This window comes from Gekko japonicus, unplaced genomic scaffold, assembly GCF_001447785.1.
Source record: "Gekko japonicus isolate JY-2015 unplaced genomic scaffold, Gekko_japonicus_V1.1 scaffold305, whole genome shotgun sequence".
Taxonomy (NCBI): Eukaryota; Metazoa; Chordata; class Lepidosauria; order Squamata; family Gekkonidae; genus Gekko; species Gekko japonicus.
This window is the reverse complement of record NW_015165839.1, coordinates 590588-612772: the sequence shown is the minus strand read 5'-3', so window position 1 is coordinate 612772 and position 22185 is coordinate 590588. Positions and strand designations below refer to the sequence as shown.

Here is a 22185-nt window from a genome sequence, read left to right as displayed (position 1 = left end):
CTGTGAGGTAGGTGGGCCTGAGAGAGCTCTTGACAGAAACTGCTCATGAGAGAACAGCTCTGAGAGAACTTGTGACTGACCCAAGGTCACACCAACAGCTGCACGTGGAGGAGTGGGGAATCAAACCCGGTTCTCCCAGAGTAGAGTCCGCGCTCCTAACCACCACACCAAACTGGCAGTAGGTGATGTGCAAGGCCTCTGCTTGTGACCCTGGGAAGCCGCTGCCAGACAGAGTAGACAGTGCTGATCCTGATGGACCAAGGGTCTGATTCAGTATCAGGCAGCGTCATGTGTTCCTATGAGATCCTTGTAACTGAGGTATCAGAGTAGTTCATGTTGGAATATTGAGATTTTACAGGATGGATTTATAATACACCTGACGGCTTTGAACTTTTGTGATGACTTTTGATTTAGGCCACACCGAGCAGGCGACTGAGATCCTCCAAGTGGAAGAGCCAGGGATTGAACCCACGGCTCCTTGCCCTTCCCCTCCCCACAACAGACACCCTGTGAGGTGAAGCAGTGCTTGCCCCCTTCCTTCCTCAAGCAAGGGAGGCATCCTTCAGCCTTGAAGGGCGGGGGGGGGGGAGGGAGGAAAGTCTCAGGAAGATAACCCTGAATTCTGCCCCCTGAAAGTCTGAATTACGCACCCTGCCTTTATGCAAACGAAGGTATTTGCATAAAACTGTGGCTCGGCGTAATTTATTCTGCATATTGTTTTCTGCAAGCTCTGGGCCAAGAGCCAAGCTGAGCACTAAAATACTCCCAGTTGCATATCATCTAGCTGTGCTCCTGTCTCCTTCCTGTCTGCTGGTATAAGCACCTGGGCGTAGTCAGAGGTGGAAGTCAAAGACAAGGGCCGAAGTGTTCCTGGCTCATGGCCTGTGGCCCTTGTGTGACAAACTCCAGGGGACCGAGAACCTGCTGTGGAGGCCGCCATTTCTTTTGGTTTGCTTGTTTTAATTTCCTTTCTTTGTTTATTTAAATTACATTCTGTTTGTTTGAATGGCTGCTTAGTTAAATTACATTTAGGTCCTTTGGTAAGCTCAGGATGAACAGCAGGAGTAATAAACTGCCTAAGTAAACATGAAATACACACCTGAGAAACGGAAGCTCCCAGAACCTGGCAAACCTTGTGAGAACATAAGAGAAGCCAATGTTGGATCAGGCCAAGGGCCCATCCAGCCCAACACTCTATCACACAGTGGCCAGAAATACCAGGTGCCATCAGGAGGGTCCAGTGCCATCAGGAGGTCCACCAGTGGAGCCAGGACTCTAGAAGCCCTCCCACTGTTGCCCCCCCTCCCCCAAGCACCAAGAATACAGAGCATCCCTTGCCCCAGCCTGAGAGTTCCTATCTATACCTTGTGGCTAATAGCCACTGATGGACTTCTGCTCCATATGCTTATGTAATTCCCTCTTGAAGCCATCCATGCTTGTAGCCACCGCCACCTCCTGCGGCAGTGAATTCCATGTGTTAACTACTCTTTGGGTGAAGAAGTACCTCCTATTATCCATTCTAACCCGACTGCTCAGCAGTTTCATGGAGTGCCCACAAGTTCTTGTATTATGAGAAAGGGAGAAAAGGACTTCTTTCTCTACCTGCTCTATCCCATGCATAATCTTATAAACCTCGATCATGTCACCCCCTCAGCCGTCGTTTCTCCAAGCTAAAGAGCCCTAAGCATTTTAACCTTTCTTCATAGGGAAAGTGTTCCAACCCTTTTATCATTCTAGTTGCCCTTTTCTGCCCTTTTCCCAATGCTATAATATCCTTTTTGAGGTGTGGCTCTTCTCTGGCTTTTTGAGGTTACTAGGAATGGCTCATGAGAAGAAATGCATTTTGTCTGGGAGATGTGAAATGAGCCAAACCTCCACTTTGCATTTGGGCAGAGAAAAGGTTTGTGTGTGTGTGTTTTCCATTCCATTACTTCCCAGACGGACCTCAGCTCATCTTCATACAAATGCTAATAGATCTAGCAGGAGAGATAATGGGTGGGTCAAGCTCTTTCTTTCCCTCCTAGCTGGGAACAGAGATTTGGAGGAATGAAATGCTAGAGGGACTCCAGAAAGGAAATGCCCTGGAGATCTCCAGGAAAAGCCTCTTTGACCTACCCTGTGAGGTAGGTGGGGCTGAGAAAGCTCTTTTGAGAACTGCTGTTGAGAGAACAGCTCTGAAATAACTTGTGACTGACCCAAGGTCATACCAACATTTGCATTTGGAGGAGTGGGGAATCAAACCAGGTTCTCCTAGAATAGAGTCTACACTCCTAACCACTACACCAAACTGGCTCTCCTTGCAGCAGGAAGGAGGTCTCTTGGGTCCTGGGGGCAGGAGTGCACACAGGCCTCTCCGCTGAGGAGGCAGCCACTGACCATGTGGAGAGCTGAAGGGAGCATCAGGGTAAGGAAAATGTAGAGATCTGTAACTTCCTACGCTAAGGAGCCCGACCTATATTTTTTAACATCTGATAGGGCATGTGTAGAGAGAGGGACATTTTACCTATTTTTTTTCGGAACTCTTTGCTCAATCTGGTGCTGTGATACTTGTGAACATTTTGTTTTCAATAAATATTGCATGACTTTTGATGCTGGTAGTGGTTCTCTGTACCACTTAGACCTCCACCATCTTGGGCACACTATTTTAAAAGGAGCACCAAGGAAGGCAGGCAGTTGGCAAGTGGCTATTCCTCCAAAGGTGCACAAGGCAGTAAATCATCCCCATGGCGACAAGGTGCTGGGAAGTAGGAGACACAGAGGCAAGGCTTCAGAATTTGGAAGGGAAGCTGAGAGTCTGGACCCTCTCAGCAGGCAATTCCCTACAAAGGTGGGGTGGTGGTAGTGAGCTACCCGAGAGTGAACACAAGAACATAAGGGAAGCCATGTTGGATCAGGCCAATGACTTATCCAGTCCAACACTCTGTGTCACACAGTGGCCAAAAAGACCAGGTGCCAGTGGAAGAAAAGCCTCTCCAGGTGTGGAGAAATACCTAGGAGGGCAGGGCAGAACAGGGCCTGTAGGCTGGAGCAGACACATTCCACCACAGCTTGCACTCTCTCTCTTCTGTTTTAGGGGATAAAAAATTGGTTTTCTCAAAATCACCAGGTTTTCAGGATATTGTAGCTATATGGATTTTCCAGAAAAGAAGAAGAAAAAAAGATTTCCCCCCCTAGATAAAGTATGTCATGCTATAAACAGAGCATCATGTGATTTAGCATACTTATTTTCACTTATATTTAGTAAACAGAATTGACAGCACCTAGGGTTGCCAACATCCAGGTGATGGCTGGGGATCTCAACCAACGTTCCCTCTGAGCTGTGGAGTCTTGTGAGCAAACATTCTACTTCGTGAGCTACTAGCGTTAAAGTTGTGAGTGAGCAATTTGGCTGCTGCATAAATCAGTTTGCTCTGGAACCCTCCTTCCTGACCTGAGGCAAAAATGTGTGAGCCGGAGGCTAAAAAATTGTGAGCTAGCTCACACTCACTCAGCTTAGAGGGAACACTGATTACAACCAGTGTTCCCTCTAAGCTAAGTGAGTGTGAACTAGCTCACAGTGTTTTAGCCTCTGGCTCTGTCCCGTTCCCGACGTCCGGGACCAAGGAAACCCGGGAGAGTGGCAAGGAGGAGAAAAAACCCCCAACCACCGACCTCCGCACCTACTCACCTGGCAGCCCTCGGCCGGCCGGCGCGAATGCGGCCGAAGAAGCACGAAGCAACGGGCGGGCCAGAAGCCAGCGGCGCGGCCCGAGAGGAGCCGCAAGTGCCAGGAGCCCCAAGAAGATCTCAGAGGCCGAAGGGGACGTTCGGGAGCTGCGCGGCGGCGCCGGCGGCGCGGCCAAGGAGCCGCTGAGACCGCCGCCGGCGAACCCATCTGTGAGCGGAGGAACGCCCTGTCGGCGTCCCTCCGTATATAGGGGGGCGGGGCTTTCGAGCGGGAAGGAAGGGGCGGCACCGGGTGTACGGCATGAAGAATAAAAGGCCGGCAAGAACGGGGACCAGGGAGGAGGTGATGCGGAGACGATACGAAGGGCTGAGAGAGAGAGCGACGGAAGTATCGTGGCATCAAGACGGAGAGACAAGAGGGGTGCTGTCAACCCCGTCTCCCGTCGGTCTGAGGTCCCGCGCTCGCTGGGGATTCACTTGCCGACCTGCAGGAGCCGCCCCTCCGCCCGGGACGATCCACCGACGCCACGGCCTCTGGGGGCGGAAACCCCCGGGACGAGCACGAGCCCGACAGGCTCGCACGTTTTCGTCTCAGCTCAGGAAGGAGGGCTCCAGAGCAAACTAATTTATGCAGGGGGCAAATCACCTGCTCACAGCTTTAATGCCAGTAGCTCGCAAAGTAGAATTTTCGCTCGCAGGACTCTACAGCTTGGAGGGAGCACTGATTACAACTGATCTCCGGGGGACAGAGATCACTTGACCTGGAGAAAATGGCATATTTGGAAGGTGGACTTTATGGCATTATTCCCCACTGAAGCCCCTCCCCCAAACCCCGCCCTCCTCAGGGTCCGCCCCTCAAATCTCCAGGTACTCCCCGACCAGGAGCAAACCGCCCTAACAGCACCCCATGTTAATTTTAAGTCTTAATAGTAACAAATACTCGAACTGAAATATTTGATTGAGAAATAAATCAAGTGTGGTTTAAATGTTATGTTCAGACAAATTCAAAGCTCGGTGCGGAAGTGACTTTTATGGGATACTTGTAAAAACTTTGTTAAATCTAAAGACAATTTACCATGTGCTTCCCTTACACTGGCCCCGGTCACACCAGCCGGAAAATGCGGGGCGGGGGGGAGGAGAAGCATGGCTGTTTGCCCCGGAGCAAAATAACGCGCGGCTGCCCAATCAGACGTCCCGTCGAGGTCCCGTGGTTAGGGGGGAGGTGATGATCACACGGCTATCCTGCAGGGCGGCAAAGAAGCGGCGCGGCGCGATCACACCAGCAATCGCTAGGCACCACTTCCGTGGCAATCAGGAACATTTTTCCCACCAGAAGGTGCGCATGCGCATGATCGTTTGTGCGCATCCTGTGCAGACTGAAAAAAAAAAGTAACCAGTTCGTGACAGGACTACGACGGGACGCGATCAGACACCCGCCCTTGCCCCGCGTTGTTCGGAAACTAGTACCTCGTAGGTACTAGTTTTTTAAGCCGCATCTTCGGCGGGAAGCCACGAGTTAGCCATGGGAGCACTACGTTTCCCAGATGTTGTGGTGTGATTGTGCCCGGAAAATCCGCCTATCATCCATCTCTTTAGCATGGGAAATGCTCCGTGTGACCGGGGCCACTGTTTAAATTTAAGGGAAGAAACACTGAAGGCACTACAGTCTGTTGACATGCTAATTTTAGCACACACCCAGATGCCGAGAGGCAGACATGGCTGACCACTTGTCTACTTCAACATAATTCAACTCTCCTCCAGGGAGGTTATTGGGACCCCAATTTACTTGCAACTGCCTGTTAGTTCCACTCCAGATTATTGGTTACAAATATCCCTTCCACTCCGTGAGCGAAGACATATAAAAAAAGGATTTCAGCTTCGGTTTGACGTTATCAGCCCAGTCCATCAGGTTCATTCGCAACTTGATTTCTATCCGCACGATCGTACGTACTTGTGGTTTTACGACACACACACAAACACACACACAAAACACAAGTCAATAATTTACACCATTCCTACCCATTGTCACTTGAAAAGCATTATTTAACAACTCTGAAATAATCACGCTTGCCAAATGTCCTTTTGCCAACGGCACCCATTGATTGTTATTAATTTTATGAAACAATGCATCTTTAGAAAGGGAACATTTCCCAAAGGAAAAAAATAAAGCACCGGAAACCATGCCTGTAGAAAATTTTCTGCCCCGCACATCTCCAGCCGCAGCTGCAGCCAATTTCTGCTCAATACCATAGCTGAAACAAGGCTTTTAATTTGTGTGAGCGGTATGCAGCATATTTACTGACACCATCAGCTCCGACAATGTGTTCTAACAGATCAAGAGGCAATGATAAGGGATCATAAACAAAGCGTGTGGTCGAGTTACAACCCACTCATGACCACCCCGAGAAGTTCCACCTCATGGCAAGAGACGTTCAGAGGTGATGGGCCCTTGCCTGCCTCTGCGTAGCAACCCTGGACTTCCTTGGTGGTCTCCCAACCAAGTACAAACCAGGGCTGACCTTGCTTCGCTTCTGATATTGGACTGGATCAGGCTTGGTCTGAGCCATCCAAGTCGAGAGACCAACAGAAGTGGTTTGCCGTTGCCTTCCTCTGCCTAGCAGCCTCCGTCTTCCTTGGTGGTCTCCCATGGGCGACCCTGTTTCGCTTCCACGCTCTGATGAGATCAGGTTAGGCTAGGCTATAATTGATATTCTGGAATAAAATGGAGGTAGCTCATCTATGAACCAACCTCAAAGTGTTTTGGGAAGCCACGGACAAGGAAACAAGAAGTCCTGTACCCCTAGGAAAAGAACGATATAGCTAACTCGTAGTCCAAATATTTTTAGTAGAGACATCACCCTGCCAACAAATGTCCGCATGGTCAAAGCAATGGTATTCCCAGTAGTCATGTATGGCTGCGAGAGCTGGACCATAAGGAAGGCCGAGCGCCGAAGAATAGATTCTTTTGAACGATGGTGCTGGAGAAGACTCTTGAGAGTCCCTTGGACTGCAAGAAGATCAAATCAGTCAATCCTAAAAGAAATCAACCCTGACTGTTCCCTGGAAGGCCAGGTAATGAAACTGAAGCTCAAAGACTTTGGCCACCAAATGAAAAGGGGGCACTCACTGGAGAAGTCCCTGATGCTGGAAAAGATTGAAGGTCAAAGAAGACGGGGGCGGCAAAGGATGAGATGGTTAGACAGTGTCATAGATGCAATGAACATGAAGTTGAGCAAACTTCAGAGGACGGCGGAAGACTGGAAGGCCTGGCGGGGTCTGGTGCATGGGGTCGCGAAGAGTCGGACTCGACTGTGCGACTGAACAACGACAAAGTCCAATTATTTAAGCTGAAACAACTGAATAAAAAGCCCAGGTTCAAAACGCTGGCACCTCCGGTGCAAAGGATCTTCAGCAGCAAGACTGGAGAAGTCCTTCCTCTGTCCGAGACCTTGCCATCTGCTGCCAGTCAATGGAGACGGTGCTCAGCTAATGGACCAATGTTCTGACTCAGTATGGGACACCTTCGTAATTAAAATGTAAAAAGCCATTTTCCACTTCCTTGAGAAAATGCACTCGCTGGAAGTCATTAAGGATAAATAACGGGAAATAATTAGCATTTTGGTTATGCCCATGAATAAGTGCATAAAAAGCTCTCTTTCGACGATGGCTGGAAGATAATAGAAATCTTTGTAACTCAAGCCAAGTCAAGACAATTTCATCAATCAAGTGAATGCATTACTGAAAAAGAAAAGGGGGAATGTCCATGTAGGATGCTGGGACACAGAAGGGATGGTGCAGAGCGAAGTTCTGGTGTGCCGAGAGTGTATCCAACACCGTCCTTGCAGGGAAAGTTGACAAAAGTTCACAGGAAAACAGAATCAACTTTGTAGCCTGGTTGCCTGGAAGAAAGTCTTCACTCGCCACAGGCGAGCAGGTATTTTAAAATCTTGCAAATATTATTCACGGAAACCTGACAAGGACTGAGCCATGCCTTCTCCTTAGTTGCCAAAGCCCTGCCACATACCCTGGTGGCATCGCCTAGTCCCTGGTGGCACACCTCCACCATTGCCCATTTGACAATCTAGTTCCAGGCTTAACGTCCACATGCCATAAGCAATCCTCAGATATGGAAGCCAGTTCCGCACAAGCTGTAATTCCTCAGCAGAACCAGCAGGCACTTTGTTTGTGGATTCACCTCGAGAAACAGGAAACACCTGCTCCCTTGGAACCAATCCATCCACTTCACTCACATCTCATTCAAGGGCTTGTTTCCCGGCTGATACCCCCCATTGCCCCTGTACCAGATTGGGTGGAGGAGAGCACATGAACACATGAAGCTGCCGTATACTGAATCAGACCCTTGGTCCATCAAAGTCACTATTGTCCACTCAGACTGGCAGCTGCTCTCCAGGGTCTCAGGCGGAGGTCTTTCACGTCACCTGCTGCCTGATCCTTAGCTGGAGATGCCGGGGGTTGAACATGGGACCTTCTGCGTGCCAAGCAGAGGCTCTTCCACTGAGCCACAGTCCCCCTCCAAACACACACATGGAGCTGCCTTATAGTGAATCAAACCCTGGGTCCATCAAAGTCAGTACTGTCGACTTGGACGGGCAGCAGCTCTCCAAGGTTATCAGGCAGGAGTCTTTCCCATCACCTGCTAACAAGTTCTTTTAACTGGAGATACCGAGGATTGAACCTGGGACCTTCTGCGTGCCAAGCAGATGCTCTAACACTGAGCCACAGCCCCTCCCTGCATGCTATGCAGTGCTGGATTAGGCCTAGCAGTGAAATATGCCAGTTTGGTCCTTTCCGCACTAGACCTTAAATCCTGGTTCAACCCTGTCTCTGAACTTACATTCGACACTATACATGAGTTCACCTCTTTAATTATCTCGCGGTATTTTTTGTTTCCACATTACATTGCGGTCACCCTGGTTTCTCCCCACACTTGTCCTGGGATAAACAGATGCTGTTATAAGGTAAAGCTAAAGGTTCCCTTGCTCGAAAGCCAGTCGAATCTGACTCTAAGGTTGCGGTGCTCATCTCCGTTTCAAAGCCGAAGAGCCAGCGCTGTCTGAAGACGGCATGACTAAACACCAAGGCGCACGGAACGCTGTTACCTTCCCACTGAAGTGGTCCCTATTTATCTACTTGCAATTTCTTGCTTTCGAACTGCTAGGTTGGCAGGAGCTGGAACTAGAGACGGGAGCTCACTCCGTCACGCGGCACACTCGGGTCTCGAACTGCTGAACGACCGACCTTCCACAGCCTGCAGTTCAGCGTCTTCACCACTTGAGCCACCGCAGCTCCTATGCTGTTATAACCAGAGATAAATGCAAGGTATTGTGTCGCAAGTTGAACTCTGATAAAACCAGGGATGAGATCCAAGGGCGGAAAGGGCCACTGTCATCTGAAAAAAGTCTGCCAGTTTTGTGCATAACAAGCACGCTGGATGAGAAGAGCAGAGATATTTTGCTGCCGTATGGGTGAAGAGGGAGACCAGGGCTTCCTGCTTTCTGGTCCTGGGACCTGCTAATGGGTCTCCCCGAGTTGTGATCCAGTTGGAGTTTCTCGTTCAGGGCAGGGAGGGGGAGGGCTGCTGTCCCCCCCCCATTTTCCCTTTACTCACTCTCCTTTCTTGGTTCGCCCCCCCCATTCTCCTCTCCCTCTGCTGCACCCGTCTCTACCTCTCTTCACCTTCGTTTTGCTCGATAAAACCACCACAAGTGAAAGACCTCAATTCACCTGTGAATCTTGCAGGAGAGAAGCCCGCAGGAGAAGAGAAAATGCGCTTTCCCCTCCTGTCTGATTTCTCGTGGCTCCAGCCAAAGCGCCTTCCCTCCCTTTTAATGAGTTCGTCCCAGGTTGCTGCCTTGGAGCCCTCCGCAGGGCGGGTTTACGCGGGGACGGTGCGTGCAGGGGGCTGTCTGTGGGGGCAGGGCACGCGCGGGGAGATGCATACGCCTCCTTTTCTTCTTGCCGAAGAAACCCCAAACACCCTGCAGTCCATTCATGGTCTCCAAGAAGGGGGGGGGGGAACTGCTCTCCACAAAGCTGCTGAGCAGCGTGTTCTGATGTGGCCAAATTTACGGTCCACCGAGTTCATCACGCAAGGCTGTAAATCAAAGGCTATGCTCAAGGGCATGGAGCAAGCCTGACACACAGAGTCTAGCGGCGCCAAACAGTGTGCAGTGAAACATCTCGCATCCCACTGACCACATGCTCGGAATGTCGCGCTTGGAGGGCTGGCCTTCTGAAAAGGAAGTCAGAGGGGTCCCAGCTTGGATAAAAGACGTCCCCCTTTCACATGCTAGCCACTCTCTCCAAAGCCACACGAGCGGCAGGGCAATAGCAAGGAAGAAGGAACTCTGTGCAGGCTCAGAGGGGCTTTCGTTCGTTCAAGGATGAACCCCAGTAGGAAAAAAGGTTGGGGGGGGGAGTCTCTCCCTCTAACCCCCCCCCCACCAAAGTTGAATAGTTAGGATCAACCAAAATGTCACAAAATAGCAAGTGTCTGTATCCCCCAGAACTCTTCGACAGGTGGGATTGTTCCACACAAAATGGGGGGGGGAGTAAAAGAAATGATGTTTCCAGATCTTATGGAGAAGCTCCTAGCCTGCCATTGGAAGGGTCTTAGAACGAAACACAGGAGGAGCTGTGGACTTCAGTGGGATGCAGAGGAGCCGGGTGTGAAGCAGGTTCCAGGATGCACACACCAAAGGATGCCGAGCCCCCAAAGGATGCTGAGACAGAGAAGTGAAGGGGGGGGGGGGGAGTGGATGCTACTCCCTGGGCCAAACAGAGGCTCAGGTCCAGCCTCTCTGCGGAATGCTTGCATCCGTGTCCTTGCTAGAGGCTCACAAGAAATCATGGAATCGCACATGGAAATGGACAAGAGCCTGAGGACTCTCACGTCTATTCCACAAATGAAGGGTAAGAGTCTCTTTCTGTCTCTCTCTCTGTCTCTCTCTCTCTCTCTTCATAAAGACATTTGTAGAGTCACTTACAGGGATATCAAAGCAGCTTGGAGACTTCTACATAGCTCAGAAAGAAAGGGGGGGAATCTTGAGTGCATAGCTATCAAATTAGATATCCTCTCCAGGAAGGGGGGGAAATCTGTAAATGGGATATTTGTGCTTCTCTTTGTTGAAGCGACAGACTTAAGGTAGACTCCAAATGGTTTAAGGGGCTTAAGGTAGACTCCAAATGGTTTAAGCACCAAAATGTGTGCAGTGAAACATCTCACATCCCACTGACCACATGCTCAGCATGTAGCGCTTGGAGGGCTGATCTTCTGAAAAGGAAGTCAGAGGGGTCCCAGCTTGGCTAAAATGCTAGCTAGTCACATGCTAGCCACTCTCTCCAAAGCCACACGAGCGGTAGTGCAATAGCAAGGAAGCAGGTACTCTGTGCATGCTCAGAGGGGCTTTCATTCGTTCACACGCTTCAAGAATGAACCCCAGTAGCAAAAAGGTTGGCTGGGGGAGAGGTCTCTCCCTCTAACCCCCCCCCACCAAAGTTGAATAGTTAGGATCAACAAAAATGTCACAAAATAGCAAGTGCTATCCCACGGAACTCTTCAACAGGTGGGATTGTTCCACATAAAACAGGCGGGGGGGGGTGAGCGTAAAAGAAATGATGTTTCCAGATCTTATGGAGAAGCTCCTAGCCTGCCATTGGAAGGGTCTTGGAATGAAACACAGGAGGAGCTGTGGACTTCAGTGGGATGCAGAGGAGCTGGGTGTGAAGCAGGTTCCAGGATGCACACACCAAAGGATGCCGAGACAGAGAATTGAAAGGGGGAGGGGAAATGCTACTCCCTGGGCTGAACAAAGGCTCAGGTCCAGCCTTGTTAGAGGCTCACAAGAAATCCTGGAATTGCACACTGAGATGGACAAGAGCCGGAGGACTCTCAGTTCTATTTCACAGATGCAGAGTAAGAGTCTCTCTCTCTCTCTCTCTCTCTCTCACTTTATAAAGACACTTGTAGAGTCACTCACAGGGATATCGAAGAAGCTTGGAGACTTCCACGTGGCTCAGAAAGAAGGGGGGAAACGTTTTGAGTGCAGGAGAGGGAAAAATCCGTGAATGGGATACTTGTGCATCTCTTTGTTGAAGCAACACAGACTTAAGGTAGACTCCAAACGGTTTAAGAGGCTTCCAGGCCAAATGGAAACTTGAAATGAGGTGCCAGCTCAGGCTTCGGTGTCTCGTTGACTGGGACAGTCTGGAAGAAAGACGGTTTGCTGAGCGGGCAGCGTATTCTTGGCTGCGAGGAGATTTTCATTCCGAGAAGAGGAGGAGGAGGTCACTTGCTAGATGGGCAGACACCCACATGATTACGCTGGGCATTCCTCCGCAGCTTCCTTGGCATCACGCTATCCTTGACTTCAGTGCCCAAACTGGAATTCAACTGTGGCTATTCGACAGAAGGGGGGACAAATGCATGCCTTAAATCTGCACTGTCTTGTCTTCTCTCCTCTTTTAAGGAAGCAGAAACGGGAGACGGTTGAGCTGCGGGTCGAATTTCCAGCGTCAGGAGGATAACAAGGGAACAAAAACACCCTCCGCTTTCTCTTCTGCAAACCGAGCAGGTTTGATCTGGAACACGGATACAGGCGAGAAAAGTCCCGGGAACATCATTGTCAGGCCGACTTCCCCACTGGCAAAGCTCGGATGAATCACAAGCTATCTGATCGCTTTTTTCCCAGGCCGTGCGGATTTAAAAATAAGAAGTGTGACAGACCCACCCTAGGTTCCATCCGCACTTATCCTGCTCTCCCCAGTGGCCTTGGCTTATGCCTTGACGCCTTTCAGCCTACTTAGCGAGAAGCTGGAATCCTCGGAGGGTGGGATGGCTTCCTGCGAAGAGTGGAAATGGGATTCTCTAGAGGCAAGGAAGCTGCATCGACTTCCAGCTAAAATGCTGGTTCTGAAACTGTGGTCTGCCAGTCATCCAGAGAGTGGTCAGACAAAGAGAAATAGAAGGAAATTCCTGCAGTTCAGACATCCACCCAATAGCTCGGAATCCTCCTGGCCTGGGAAGTCAGGTGACACCGACAGGGCCAATCCGCTGTCAGTGCTGTCCCCCTATCGGCTGCCTTCCCTCAAGCTATCCAGCACTTGCCCAAAAGAAGAAGAGATTGGATTTATACCCTGCCCTTCACTCGGAGTCTCAGAGGGGCTTATAAACTCCTTTCCCTTCCCCTCCCCACAACAGTCACCCTGGGAGGTAGGTGGGGCTGAGGGAGCTCTGAGAGAACTGCTCTTTCAAGGACAGCTCAGACAGAACTATGGCTTGCCCAAGGTCATCCAGCAGCTGCAAGTGGAGGAGTGGGGAATCAAACCCGGTTCTCCCAAATTAGAGTCCGTGCACTTAACCACTACACCAAACTGGCTCTCCCTTCTGGGCCAGGGCACCTGACAATCCTGTAGGCCCGTTCTCCCAATTGCACAGGAGAGCATTTGGGACTCCTTCTGCCTGTGTCACATGAAGCGGCCTTATACTGAACCAGACCTTTGGTCCATCGAGATCAGTATCATCTACTCAGACCGGCAGCAGCTCTGCAGGTTTTCAAGCTGAGGTCTTTCGCATCACCTCCTACCTGATCCCTTTCAACTGGAGATGCCGGGGACTGAACGTGAGACCTTCTGCATGCCAAGCAGATGCTCTACAACTGAGCCATGGCCCCTCCCACAAGATGGTCTCGCACTGTTCCCGACACTTACAAACAGCAGGTGGTCAACCGGAGTCTGGGCGCAACAGCTCCAGGGACTCATGTGATGGAGCATTCCGCCATCACAACAAAGCAAATCCCTGCCCATTAAAAACAAACAAACAAACCCAAACCCTCGCATGACAGCAAGAAGCGATGCTGAGACCTTTCACCCTGACAGCTAGTTTTCTACTGGCAGGGAATCTCTATTCTATGCAGGAATGTCCAGTGTGGTGAGTCCCTGCTTGCCGTCTGAAGCGGTACAGTCCAGGCACACCTTGCCCTCCTCGCCTGCTGTTTCCCAGAACTGGGCCGCGAGTGTGCACTCCGAATTCTGTGTGGGTCGTCCCAGGTGATTCAGCTTGTGAGTCACCGGCTGCTGATCAAATCTGTCTGCCTGGAAGCTCACAAGCACACACACAAAGACACACACACTTTGCAGCCTTGGGAGGGCCGACCAGGGACGTTCACTGGGGTGGAAAACAATGTTCCCAACACAGAATCTAGTTGTTAAATTAGGTGGCGGCGGAGGAGACGTTTCTTCAAAGGAGAAAGCACAGAAAGCTGCCCTACACAGAGGGAGGCCGCTATTTTCTCTAGCTCATGGCTGTCTCCTCTGACTGGTCCTGGCTCTCTGGTGACGGAGGCAGAGAGAGAGATGCTTCCCCACATCTGAGATCTGAGTTCCTTACAGCAGCGATGCCAAAGACCGAATGAACACATGAAGCTGCCTTGCACTGTGGTCCAGGGGTTGCCAAACTTGCTTAACGTAACAGCCACATAGAATAAACGTCCGATGTCTGAGAGCCGCAAGATGTGAACAAATATCACACACACTTTTTTTTACTGGAAAATATGCAGATTTGCTTTTTATTAACATTAAATGAGACTGTGTGAAAGAGCCGCATGCGGCTCCCGAGCTGCAGTTTGGCCACCCCGGCAGTAGTCTGAGACCGATTTCACACAAGAGCTGCACCGCGGTTGCGCCTCCCTTTGCCCCGCTTCTATCGGTCAATTTCCCACTCAAAGCTGTGCGGCCGCGCAGCTTCGTCCAACTTTCCTGGTTTTTGAGGATCACGAAACCGCGGGGAAAATCGGGTGAGGCTGTGGGTTAAAATGCGGCCGCGAGGCTTCAAGTGGGAAACTGACTGATAGAAGCGGGGCAAAGGGAGGCGCAACCGCAGCATAGCTCTTGTGTGAAATCGGTCTCAGACTACTGCCAGGGTGGCCAAACTGCAGCTCGGGAACCGCATGCGGCTCTTTCACACAGTCTCATTTAATGTTAATAAAAAAGCAAATTTGCATATTTTTAGTAAAAAAAGAGTGTGTAATATTTGTTCACATCTTGCGGCTCTCAAACATCTGATGTTTATTCTATGTGGCTGTCACGTTAAGCAAGTTTGGCCACCCCTGGACCATGGGATGTATCAAGCTCGACACTCCAGTCGCACCTGAGAGACTAACAAAATTTGTGGCAGGGGATGAGCTTTCACGAGTCACTGCTCACTTCTCCACTTTTCTTATCTGAAAAAAGTGAGTGGTGACTCACGAAAATTCACCCCTTGATAGAAATTTTGTTAGTTTTTCAGGTGCTACTGCGGTGGCTCAGTGGTTAAGACACTGAACTGCAGACCGGAAGGTCGGTAGTTCAGCAGTTTGAGACCCGAGTGCCGCATGACGGAGTGAGCTCCCATCTCTGGCCCCAGCTCCTGCCAACCTAGCAGTTCAAAAGCAAGAAACTGCAAGTAGATAAATAGGTACCGCTTCAGTGGGAAGGTAACAGCGTTCTGTGCGCCTCGGCATCTAGTCATGCTGGCCACATGACCACAGAAATGTCTTTGGACAGGGCTGGCTCTTCGGCTTGGAAACGGAGATGAGCACCGCACCCCTAGAGTCGGATTCGACTGGCTTTCGAGCAAGGGAAACCTTTACCTTTACAAGGTGCTACTGGGCTCTTGCTCTTTTCTACTGCTACAGATAGACTAACACAGCTACCCATCTTGATCCATCTCCATGAAAGGCACCACATTCAGCCGTAAAGGTATCTGAAGAAGTGGGCAGTGAGTCATGAAAGCTGCCACAAACTTTGTTCATCTTTAAGGTGCTCCTGGACTCTTGCTCTTTTTTGCCACTACTTTCTGCCACTAACACGGCGACCCATCTTGATCTAAGCTCAAAACTCTCTACCCCAACTGCCAAAGAAGTTTTATAAGAGCTGAGGCTAGACTGATCTTCTCAGATCCCAGAAGCTAAGCAGGGTTGGCCCTGGTTAGTATGTGGATGGGAGACCACCAAGGAAGCCCAGGGTTGCTATGCAGAGGCAGGCAATGGCAAACCACCTCTATCCTGCTTTGAAAACCCCACAGGAACACCATAAGTCATCTGCAACTCAATGAGACTTTCCACCATCACGAGCTTTTAATGATAAGAGACTGACCCTGGGACCTTCAGCATACACAGTGGTTTGGTTCAGTCCCAAGTTACTAAGATCTGGTCCACAGTCATCCAAGATTTGGGGGCTATCGTGGGCCACCACCAGGAAGTGTAGCCTTCCCCCGGCCCTTTCTGTTCCCATTCAAGGATGGTTTTTCAACCAGGACTGCAGACAACCTGTAGCTCAAGCCAAGGGCGACGTGTGCAGGGACTTACAGCTTCCACTGGTACTGGGTGGCTGGAGGGTTGGCATCCGAGATGCACGTCAGCTTGACGTCCTTCCGGTTGAGGTACCAGTTGCCGTCGAAACCATCGATCTTCACTTCTGGCTCGTCTGTAAGAGGGAAGGCAGGACGGGAGAGAGTCAGGGAGGGTGGGTGGATACCAGAAGGGAAAGGAAGGCCAAGAGGCAGGTTGGGGAGAAAAAGGAGAAGACGGGGATGGAGAAGGCAATCGACCGGAGCGAGTGGGGAACGGATGGATGGAAAGAGTGGCAGAGAGAGGATGGATGGAAGTGGATTGAGAACGCTGGATCATCGCAATTCACTCTGAACTGCCTTGGCCTCTCAGAAAAACCCTGCTAAGATCGGACCAACTGTCCATCTAAGCCAATGTCCTGTTTCTTGCAATGGCCAAACTGATGCCCTGAAAGGGCCGCAAGCAGGGTATAGACTCCCCTTCCCTAGACAGACAGTGCGGTGTAGTGGTTAGAGTGTCAGATTAGGATCTGGGGAACACAGGTTTTAATCCCCATGGAAGCTCACTGGCTGATCCTTGGGCCAGTTGCTGCCTCTCAGATCAGCCTACCTCACAGGGTTGTTGTGATACAAAATTGTGGAGGGAAGGAGAATGACGTAAGCCTCTCTGACTCCCCACTGGGGAGAAAGGCTCAGTATAAAGGAAGCCAATATGCAAATGCCCTGGAAGGCCCCCCAAAAGGGTGTGGAGACGAAAAAGAGAAGAGATTGGATTTATACCCCATCCTTCACTCAGAGTCTCAGAGGGGCTTACAAACTCCTTTCCCTTCCCCTCCCCACGACAGACACCCTGTGAAGTAGGTGGGGCTGAGAGAGCTCTGGGAGAACTGCTCTTTCAAGAACAGCTGTGTCAGAACTATGGCTTGCCCAAGGTCATCCAGCAGCTGCGAGTGGAGGAGTGGGGAATCAAACCCGGTTCTCCCAGATTAGAGTCCGCACACTTAACCACTACACCAAACTGGAGACCAAAGTCTGCCCTTGCTATTGCCCCCTCATTGACTGACATCCAGATGTCCACTGGCTCTGAACACAGAGCTTCCATTTAGTCATTGTGGCTAATATGAACCTGCAGGCTCCATGTGGCCACCATGGCTAGTAGCCACTGATGGATCTATCCTGCATCTATGTAGCAATGGACATAGAAACAGATTCATGGAGGATTGGTCCATCAGTGGCTGCTAGCAATGGGAACTGAAAAGAAACCTCCACATTCAGAAGCAGTAAACCTCTGAATTCCAGTGCCAGGAGGCAGCATCAGGGGAAGGCCTCAGCCCCTATACCAGGTTGTTGGTCCTCCAGAGGAACTGGCTGACCACTGTGTTAGACAGGATGCTGGACTAGATGGGCCCCCAGTCTGATCCAGCAGGGCTCTTCTGAAGTTCTTATCAGGGGAAGGCCTCGGCCTCTATGCCCTGTTGCTGGCCCTCCAGAGGAACTGGTTGGCCCCTGTGTGAGACAGGATGCTGGACTAGATGGACCCCCAGTCTGATCCAGCAGGGCTCTTCTGATGTTCCTAATCTATTCAACCCCCTGTGCGATCAACCCAATATAATGGCCATTGTTACCACCTCCAATAGTATAGTCAAGATAATTACCCACTGAGTAAAAGGACTACCTTTTGCCTGTCCTAAATCTTCTGCCCATCAACTTCATTCAATGCCCCTGAGGTCCAGCAGTGCGAGCGGAAAGTTCTCTCCATCTGCCTTCTCCATCCAATGCATCACTTTATACATCCCTATGGGGCCCAGGTTCTTCCCCGTGGCCTCCCCAGGCCTCCCACTTACACAGAACATTGAGGGTCATGCTGTCAGTGAAACGGTCCACCTGGTAGTTGACCACACACGTGAGCGGTTGCCGATGGGCCTCCCGGCTGGGCAGCAGGCGGTACCGGCTGATCACCGTGATGGTGCCGTTGCTGTTGCGGATCTCTTCGAAGTCCGCCACGCCTTTCAGCTTGGTATCCCAGCTCACGGTGCTGGGGGGCTTCCCGTTTGAGGAGATACAAGTGGCCACCAAGATCTTCTCCGTCATGCTGGCCCTGGCGACGAGGGGGATGGTGGTGGCCTCCATCCGGTTGGTGGGCCTGGCTGAGGAAACGATCACAAAGAGAAGGAACGAGGTTTTATTTAAAAGGGAAACTCTCTCTCTGGCTGAATTGTCAAATGATACAAGCCTTCCCTCTCCTCTGGATTCAGATCCTTGGTGGGTTCACCATCCAAGTGGCTTTATTGGTTCCCACACAAACAAAGCCTGGGTCTCTGGGCCTTTTGAAAACAAAACACAGCAGCCAGGGCAATTCTACTTGCAGCATTTGGCAAACTGAGAATGAGAGAGGGGACTGATGACACAATCTATACTCAGAAGCGTTTCGTTTTGGGGAGGGGCCATGGCTCAGTGGCAGAGAATCTGCTTTTCCGTGCAGAAGGTCCCTGATTCAGTCCCCGGCATCTCTTTTTAAAAGGACCATGGAGTAGGTGAAGTGAAAGACCTATGCTGGAGATCCTGAAGAGCTGCTGCCAGTCTGAGTAGACAATACTGACCTTGATGAACTGATGGCCTAATGTAGTATAAGGCAGCTTCATGTGTTCTGGTGAGGGGCTGTGGCTCAGTGGAAGAGCCTCCGCTTTTCCAGCAGAAAGACCCTCGGCCTCTTCAGTTAAAAGGATCAAGGAGGAGGTGATGGGAAAGCCCTCCGCCTGAGACCCTGGAGAGCAGCTGCCGGTCTGAGCAGGCAATACTGACCTTGATGGAGTGACACTCAGGCTCAGGATGAGGCCGCTTCGGGTGTGCTGACATGTGCGTTCTTTAAAAAACAAATTATTCCCTTGGGCCTATTTGTGGGAGCATGCAAACACTCCTACAACGATGCATAAGAAGCAGACGTTTCACTCCGTGTTTAGTTCCCTTCCTCTCCATTGCCGCCTCCAATCACATTCCCTTCCGCTCAGGGCCCTGACACCTTTCCATCATCAGCTTTCTACAACCAGCAATCAACCACGCACACTTGACTTCCTACCCCTTCATACACATAAGCTCTTCCACCAGAAAAGGGAAGCTTGGATCCAGACGACACACTTCTGTGAGCTCAAGGACTTCCACCATTAGAATACGACCTTCCTGCTCCTGCTGTCTCACTGAAGTGCCCCCATATCCCGTTCCTGGGGCTCCCCTCTCCCCCGGAACAGGATTTCCGGGGGCATTTGGCACTGCTACAGACAGGGCAAGGTGGGGAAACCGTCCTCCCGGGTGGGAGTCCTTTGCACCCGTGGGAAAAATCAATCTGGATCCAGCTCCTCAAGAAGAAGAGGGATCAGGAGGCAGGTCATGAGCTTGCGGCCACTTCCTCCCCGAAAACGCTGGCCACAGAGAAAAGCCAGAGTGATGCACGGCTTCCAAAGCTCTGCCACACCCCTGGGAAATAGGTCAGTGCTTCCAGCCTTAACTGTGATGACACAGCAGCCGAAGTGAGACAGCAAGATGAGGCGGGAGACCAGGGAGCCAACTCGCCTAGGATCCATTGTTCTAAGCACCGACTACCGAACCCGTTATCTGGTTACAAGTGGACAAATAGCCCTCTGTTTAATTGCAGGAGCTCCAGGAGGCTTTGAAACAGGGTTATTTCCTTTGTGTTTTTGGGGGGGTTAATTCCTTTGTTGATGGGCTCAACTGTGTGCAGTTCTGTGTACAGTTCTGGTCAGTATACCTAAGAAAGGATATTAGAGCATTGGGAAAAGTGCAGAAAAGGGCAACTCGAGTGATCAGACGGTCGGAACACTTTCCCTATGAAGAAAGGTTAAAGCGCTTGGAGCTCTTTAGCTTGGAGAAACGACGGCTGAGGGGTGACATGATCGAGGTTTATAAGATTATGCATGGGATAGCGCAGGTAGAGAAAGAGGTACTTTTCTCCCTTTCTCACGAGACAAGAGCTCGTGGGCACTCAGTGAGCTTGCTGAGCAGTCGGGTGAGAACGGATAAAAGGAAGTCCTTCTTCACCCAAAGAGTCATTAACACATGGAATTCACTGCCACCGGAGGTGGCGGCGGCTACAGGCATGGAGGGCTTCAAGAGGGAATTAGATAAACATCTGGAGCAGAGGTCCATCAGTGGCTATTAGCCACAAGGTATAGATAGGAACCCTCAGTCTGGGGCTGGGGGAAAGGGTTGTTTGTTTTTTTTGGGGTGGGGGGGGGGGTCCACAGTGGGAGGGCTTCTAGTGTCCTGGCCCCACTGGGTGGGCCTCCTGATGGCACCTGGTGTTTTTGGCCACTGTGTGACAGAGTGTTGGACTGGATGGGCCTTTGGCCTGATCCAACATTGGCTTCTCTTATGTTCTTATGTTCTTACGCTGAGCTGCAGAAACTCCCCAAATTATTCTCATGATTCCGGGTAACCAAAGATCCATTGCATGTGTTCTGAAGACACCTCTCGGTTTCTGTTCAGGAGTTCCAGGTGGCCTTTCCAGTGGAAGAGGCCTAAAGGCTGGTTGGAATGGTCACTGGATGTCATCTGTATGTTTGGACTGGTGCTAAGAGTATGCTGGATCAGGGCTTCTCAGGGTCCCAGCAACAGGAAACCCCACTCCTGCTCACTTCAAGGGGACCTGTGCAGGAGAACTTCCCAGCGCGTTCTGCCCCAAGAGTAATGCAGGAGGGAGAGCCCATGTCAGCTATGAACCACAGATTTACTGACTATGGCCCCGGTGACCATGGGCCGGAACACACACGCGGGGGGGGCATGGCTGTTTGCCCCAGAGCAAAGTAAAGTGCGGCAGCCTGATCACACATCCCGTCGAGGTCCTGTGGTTAGACCGTTAGGTGCCAATCACACGGCTATCCTGAAGTGCGGCAAAGAAGCGGCGAGGTGCGATCACACCGGCAATCGCTAGGCGCCGCTTCTGTGGCAAATGGGAAGTTTTTTTCCCCTCACTGACGTTTGCGCATGTGCCATTGGGCATTTGTGCGCATTTTGTGGAGACCAAAAAAAATCCGGTTTACGACGGGACATAAACGGGCGCTGGATGCCACGGGATTCAAGCGGAAACGTGCTCAGACGCCCGCCCCTGCCCCACGGTTTCCGGAAATTAGTGCGCTTTCTACAGTAGTTTTTTACTCCGCATCTTCGGCGGGAAGCTGCGGGTTAGCCACGGGCGCACTTCGCTTCCCAGATGTTGCGGTGTGATCGCGCACCGAAAAGCCGCCTGTCATTCGTGTCTTTAGCGCGGCAACTTCTCCGTGTGAATGGGGCCTATGAAAAACTAATTGGTAGAAGAAGAAGAAGACGAGGAGGAGGAGGAATGTCTACTATGACTAGCGAATGGGAAAAAATGGTCTTTCCCAAGACATCCTGTAACTGGAGATGCTGGGGATCTTGTAGAGGGGCTGTAGCTTGGTGGCTGAGCACCAGCCATGAATGCGGAAGGTCCCGGGTTCAATCCCCGGCATCGCTAGTTCAGAGGAGTGGACAGGAGGGGATAGTAAAGACCCCTGCCCGAGACCTTAGACATCCGTGGCCAGCCAGAGCCAACGGCACTGAGTTAGATGGGCCAGCTGTCTGACTCAGAATAAGGCAGATTTGTGGCAGTGTGCCTGAAGGCGTATGGGTACGTGGGCTGAACTTAAAGCATGCTGAATGTGTGTTCCACCACTGAACCTTTTCAACGGAGGGCAAGATGAGCTTCCTTAGGAACCTGCCTGGCCACTACGGCCATCTTCGTGGGCTCTGTTCCAGGTGCCCCCACCTGCTGAGATTAGGCAGGGTGTCAACTTGGGGGAGGGCCTTCTTTGTTGTGGCACCAAAGCTCTGGAATTCTCTGCCCAGGGAAGATTTATCTGTCCCTTTCTGTGACTGTCTTCTGACATTGGGCGGAGACTTTTTTGTTTCTTTCAGCATCCCCCTCAACGATCCTTCCCCCCAACCAATGTTTTTTAGAATTTGGATGCATTTTAACTCTGTTTTTAAAATTATTTTAATGACGTGAGGTGGGTTTGTTTTTTTTGTTTTGGGGGTGCTGATTTTAATGGTTTTAAAATGTGGTTTTTAATCATATATTTTAAGAGGAGGAGGAGGAGGAGGAGGAGGAGGCGGGGGGGGAGGAGAGGGACATAGAGGCGAAG

General features: G+C 51.0%; 1 protein-coding gene across 1 annotated transcript in view; it reads right to left on the bottom strand.

The window, feature by feature from the left end:
• The window catches only part of PVRL1 (poliovirus receptor-related 1 (herpesvirus entry mediator C)), a gene marked incomplete at its 5' end in the record, with an annotated part of 56280 nt that overhangs the window by 31957 nt on the left and 2138 nt on the right, over nucleotides 1-22185 (bottom strand). The window contains 2 exons of the mRNA XM_015410984.1: nucleotides 16032-16149; nucleotides 17857-18159. Of these exons, the coding sequence (XP_015266470.1) occupies nucleotides 16032-16149; nucleotides 17857-18159 (421 nt within the window). The remainder of the gene's footprint in view (nucleotides 1-16031; nucleotides 16150-17856; nucleotides 18160-22185) is intronic.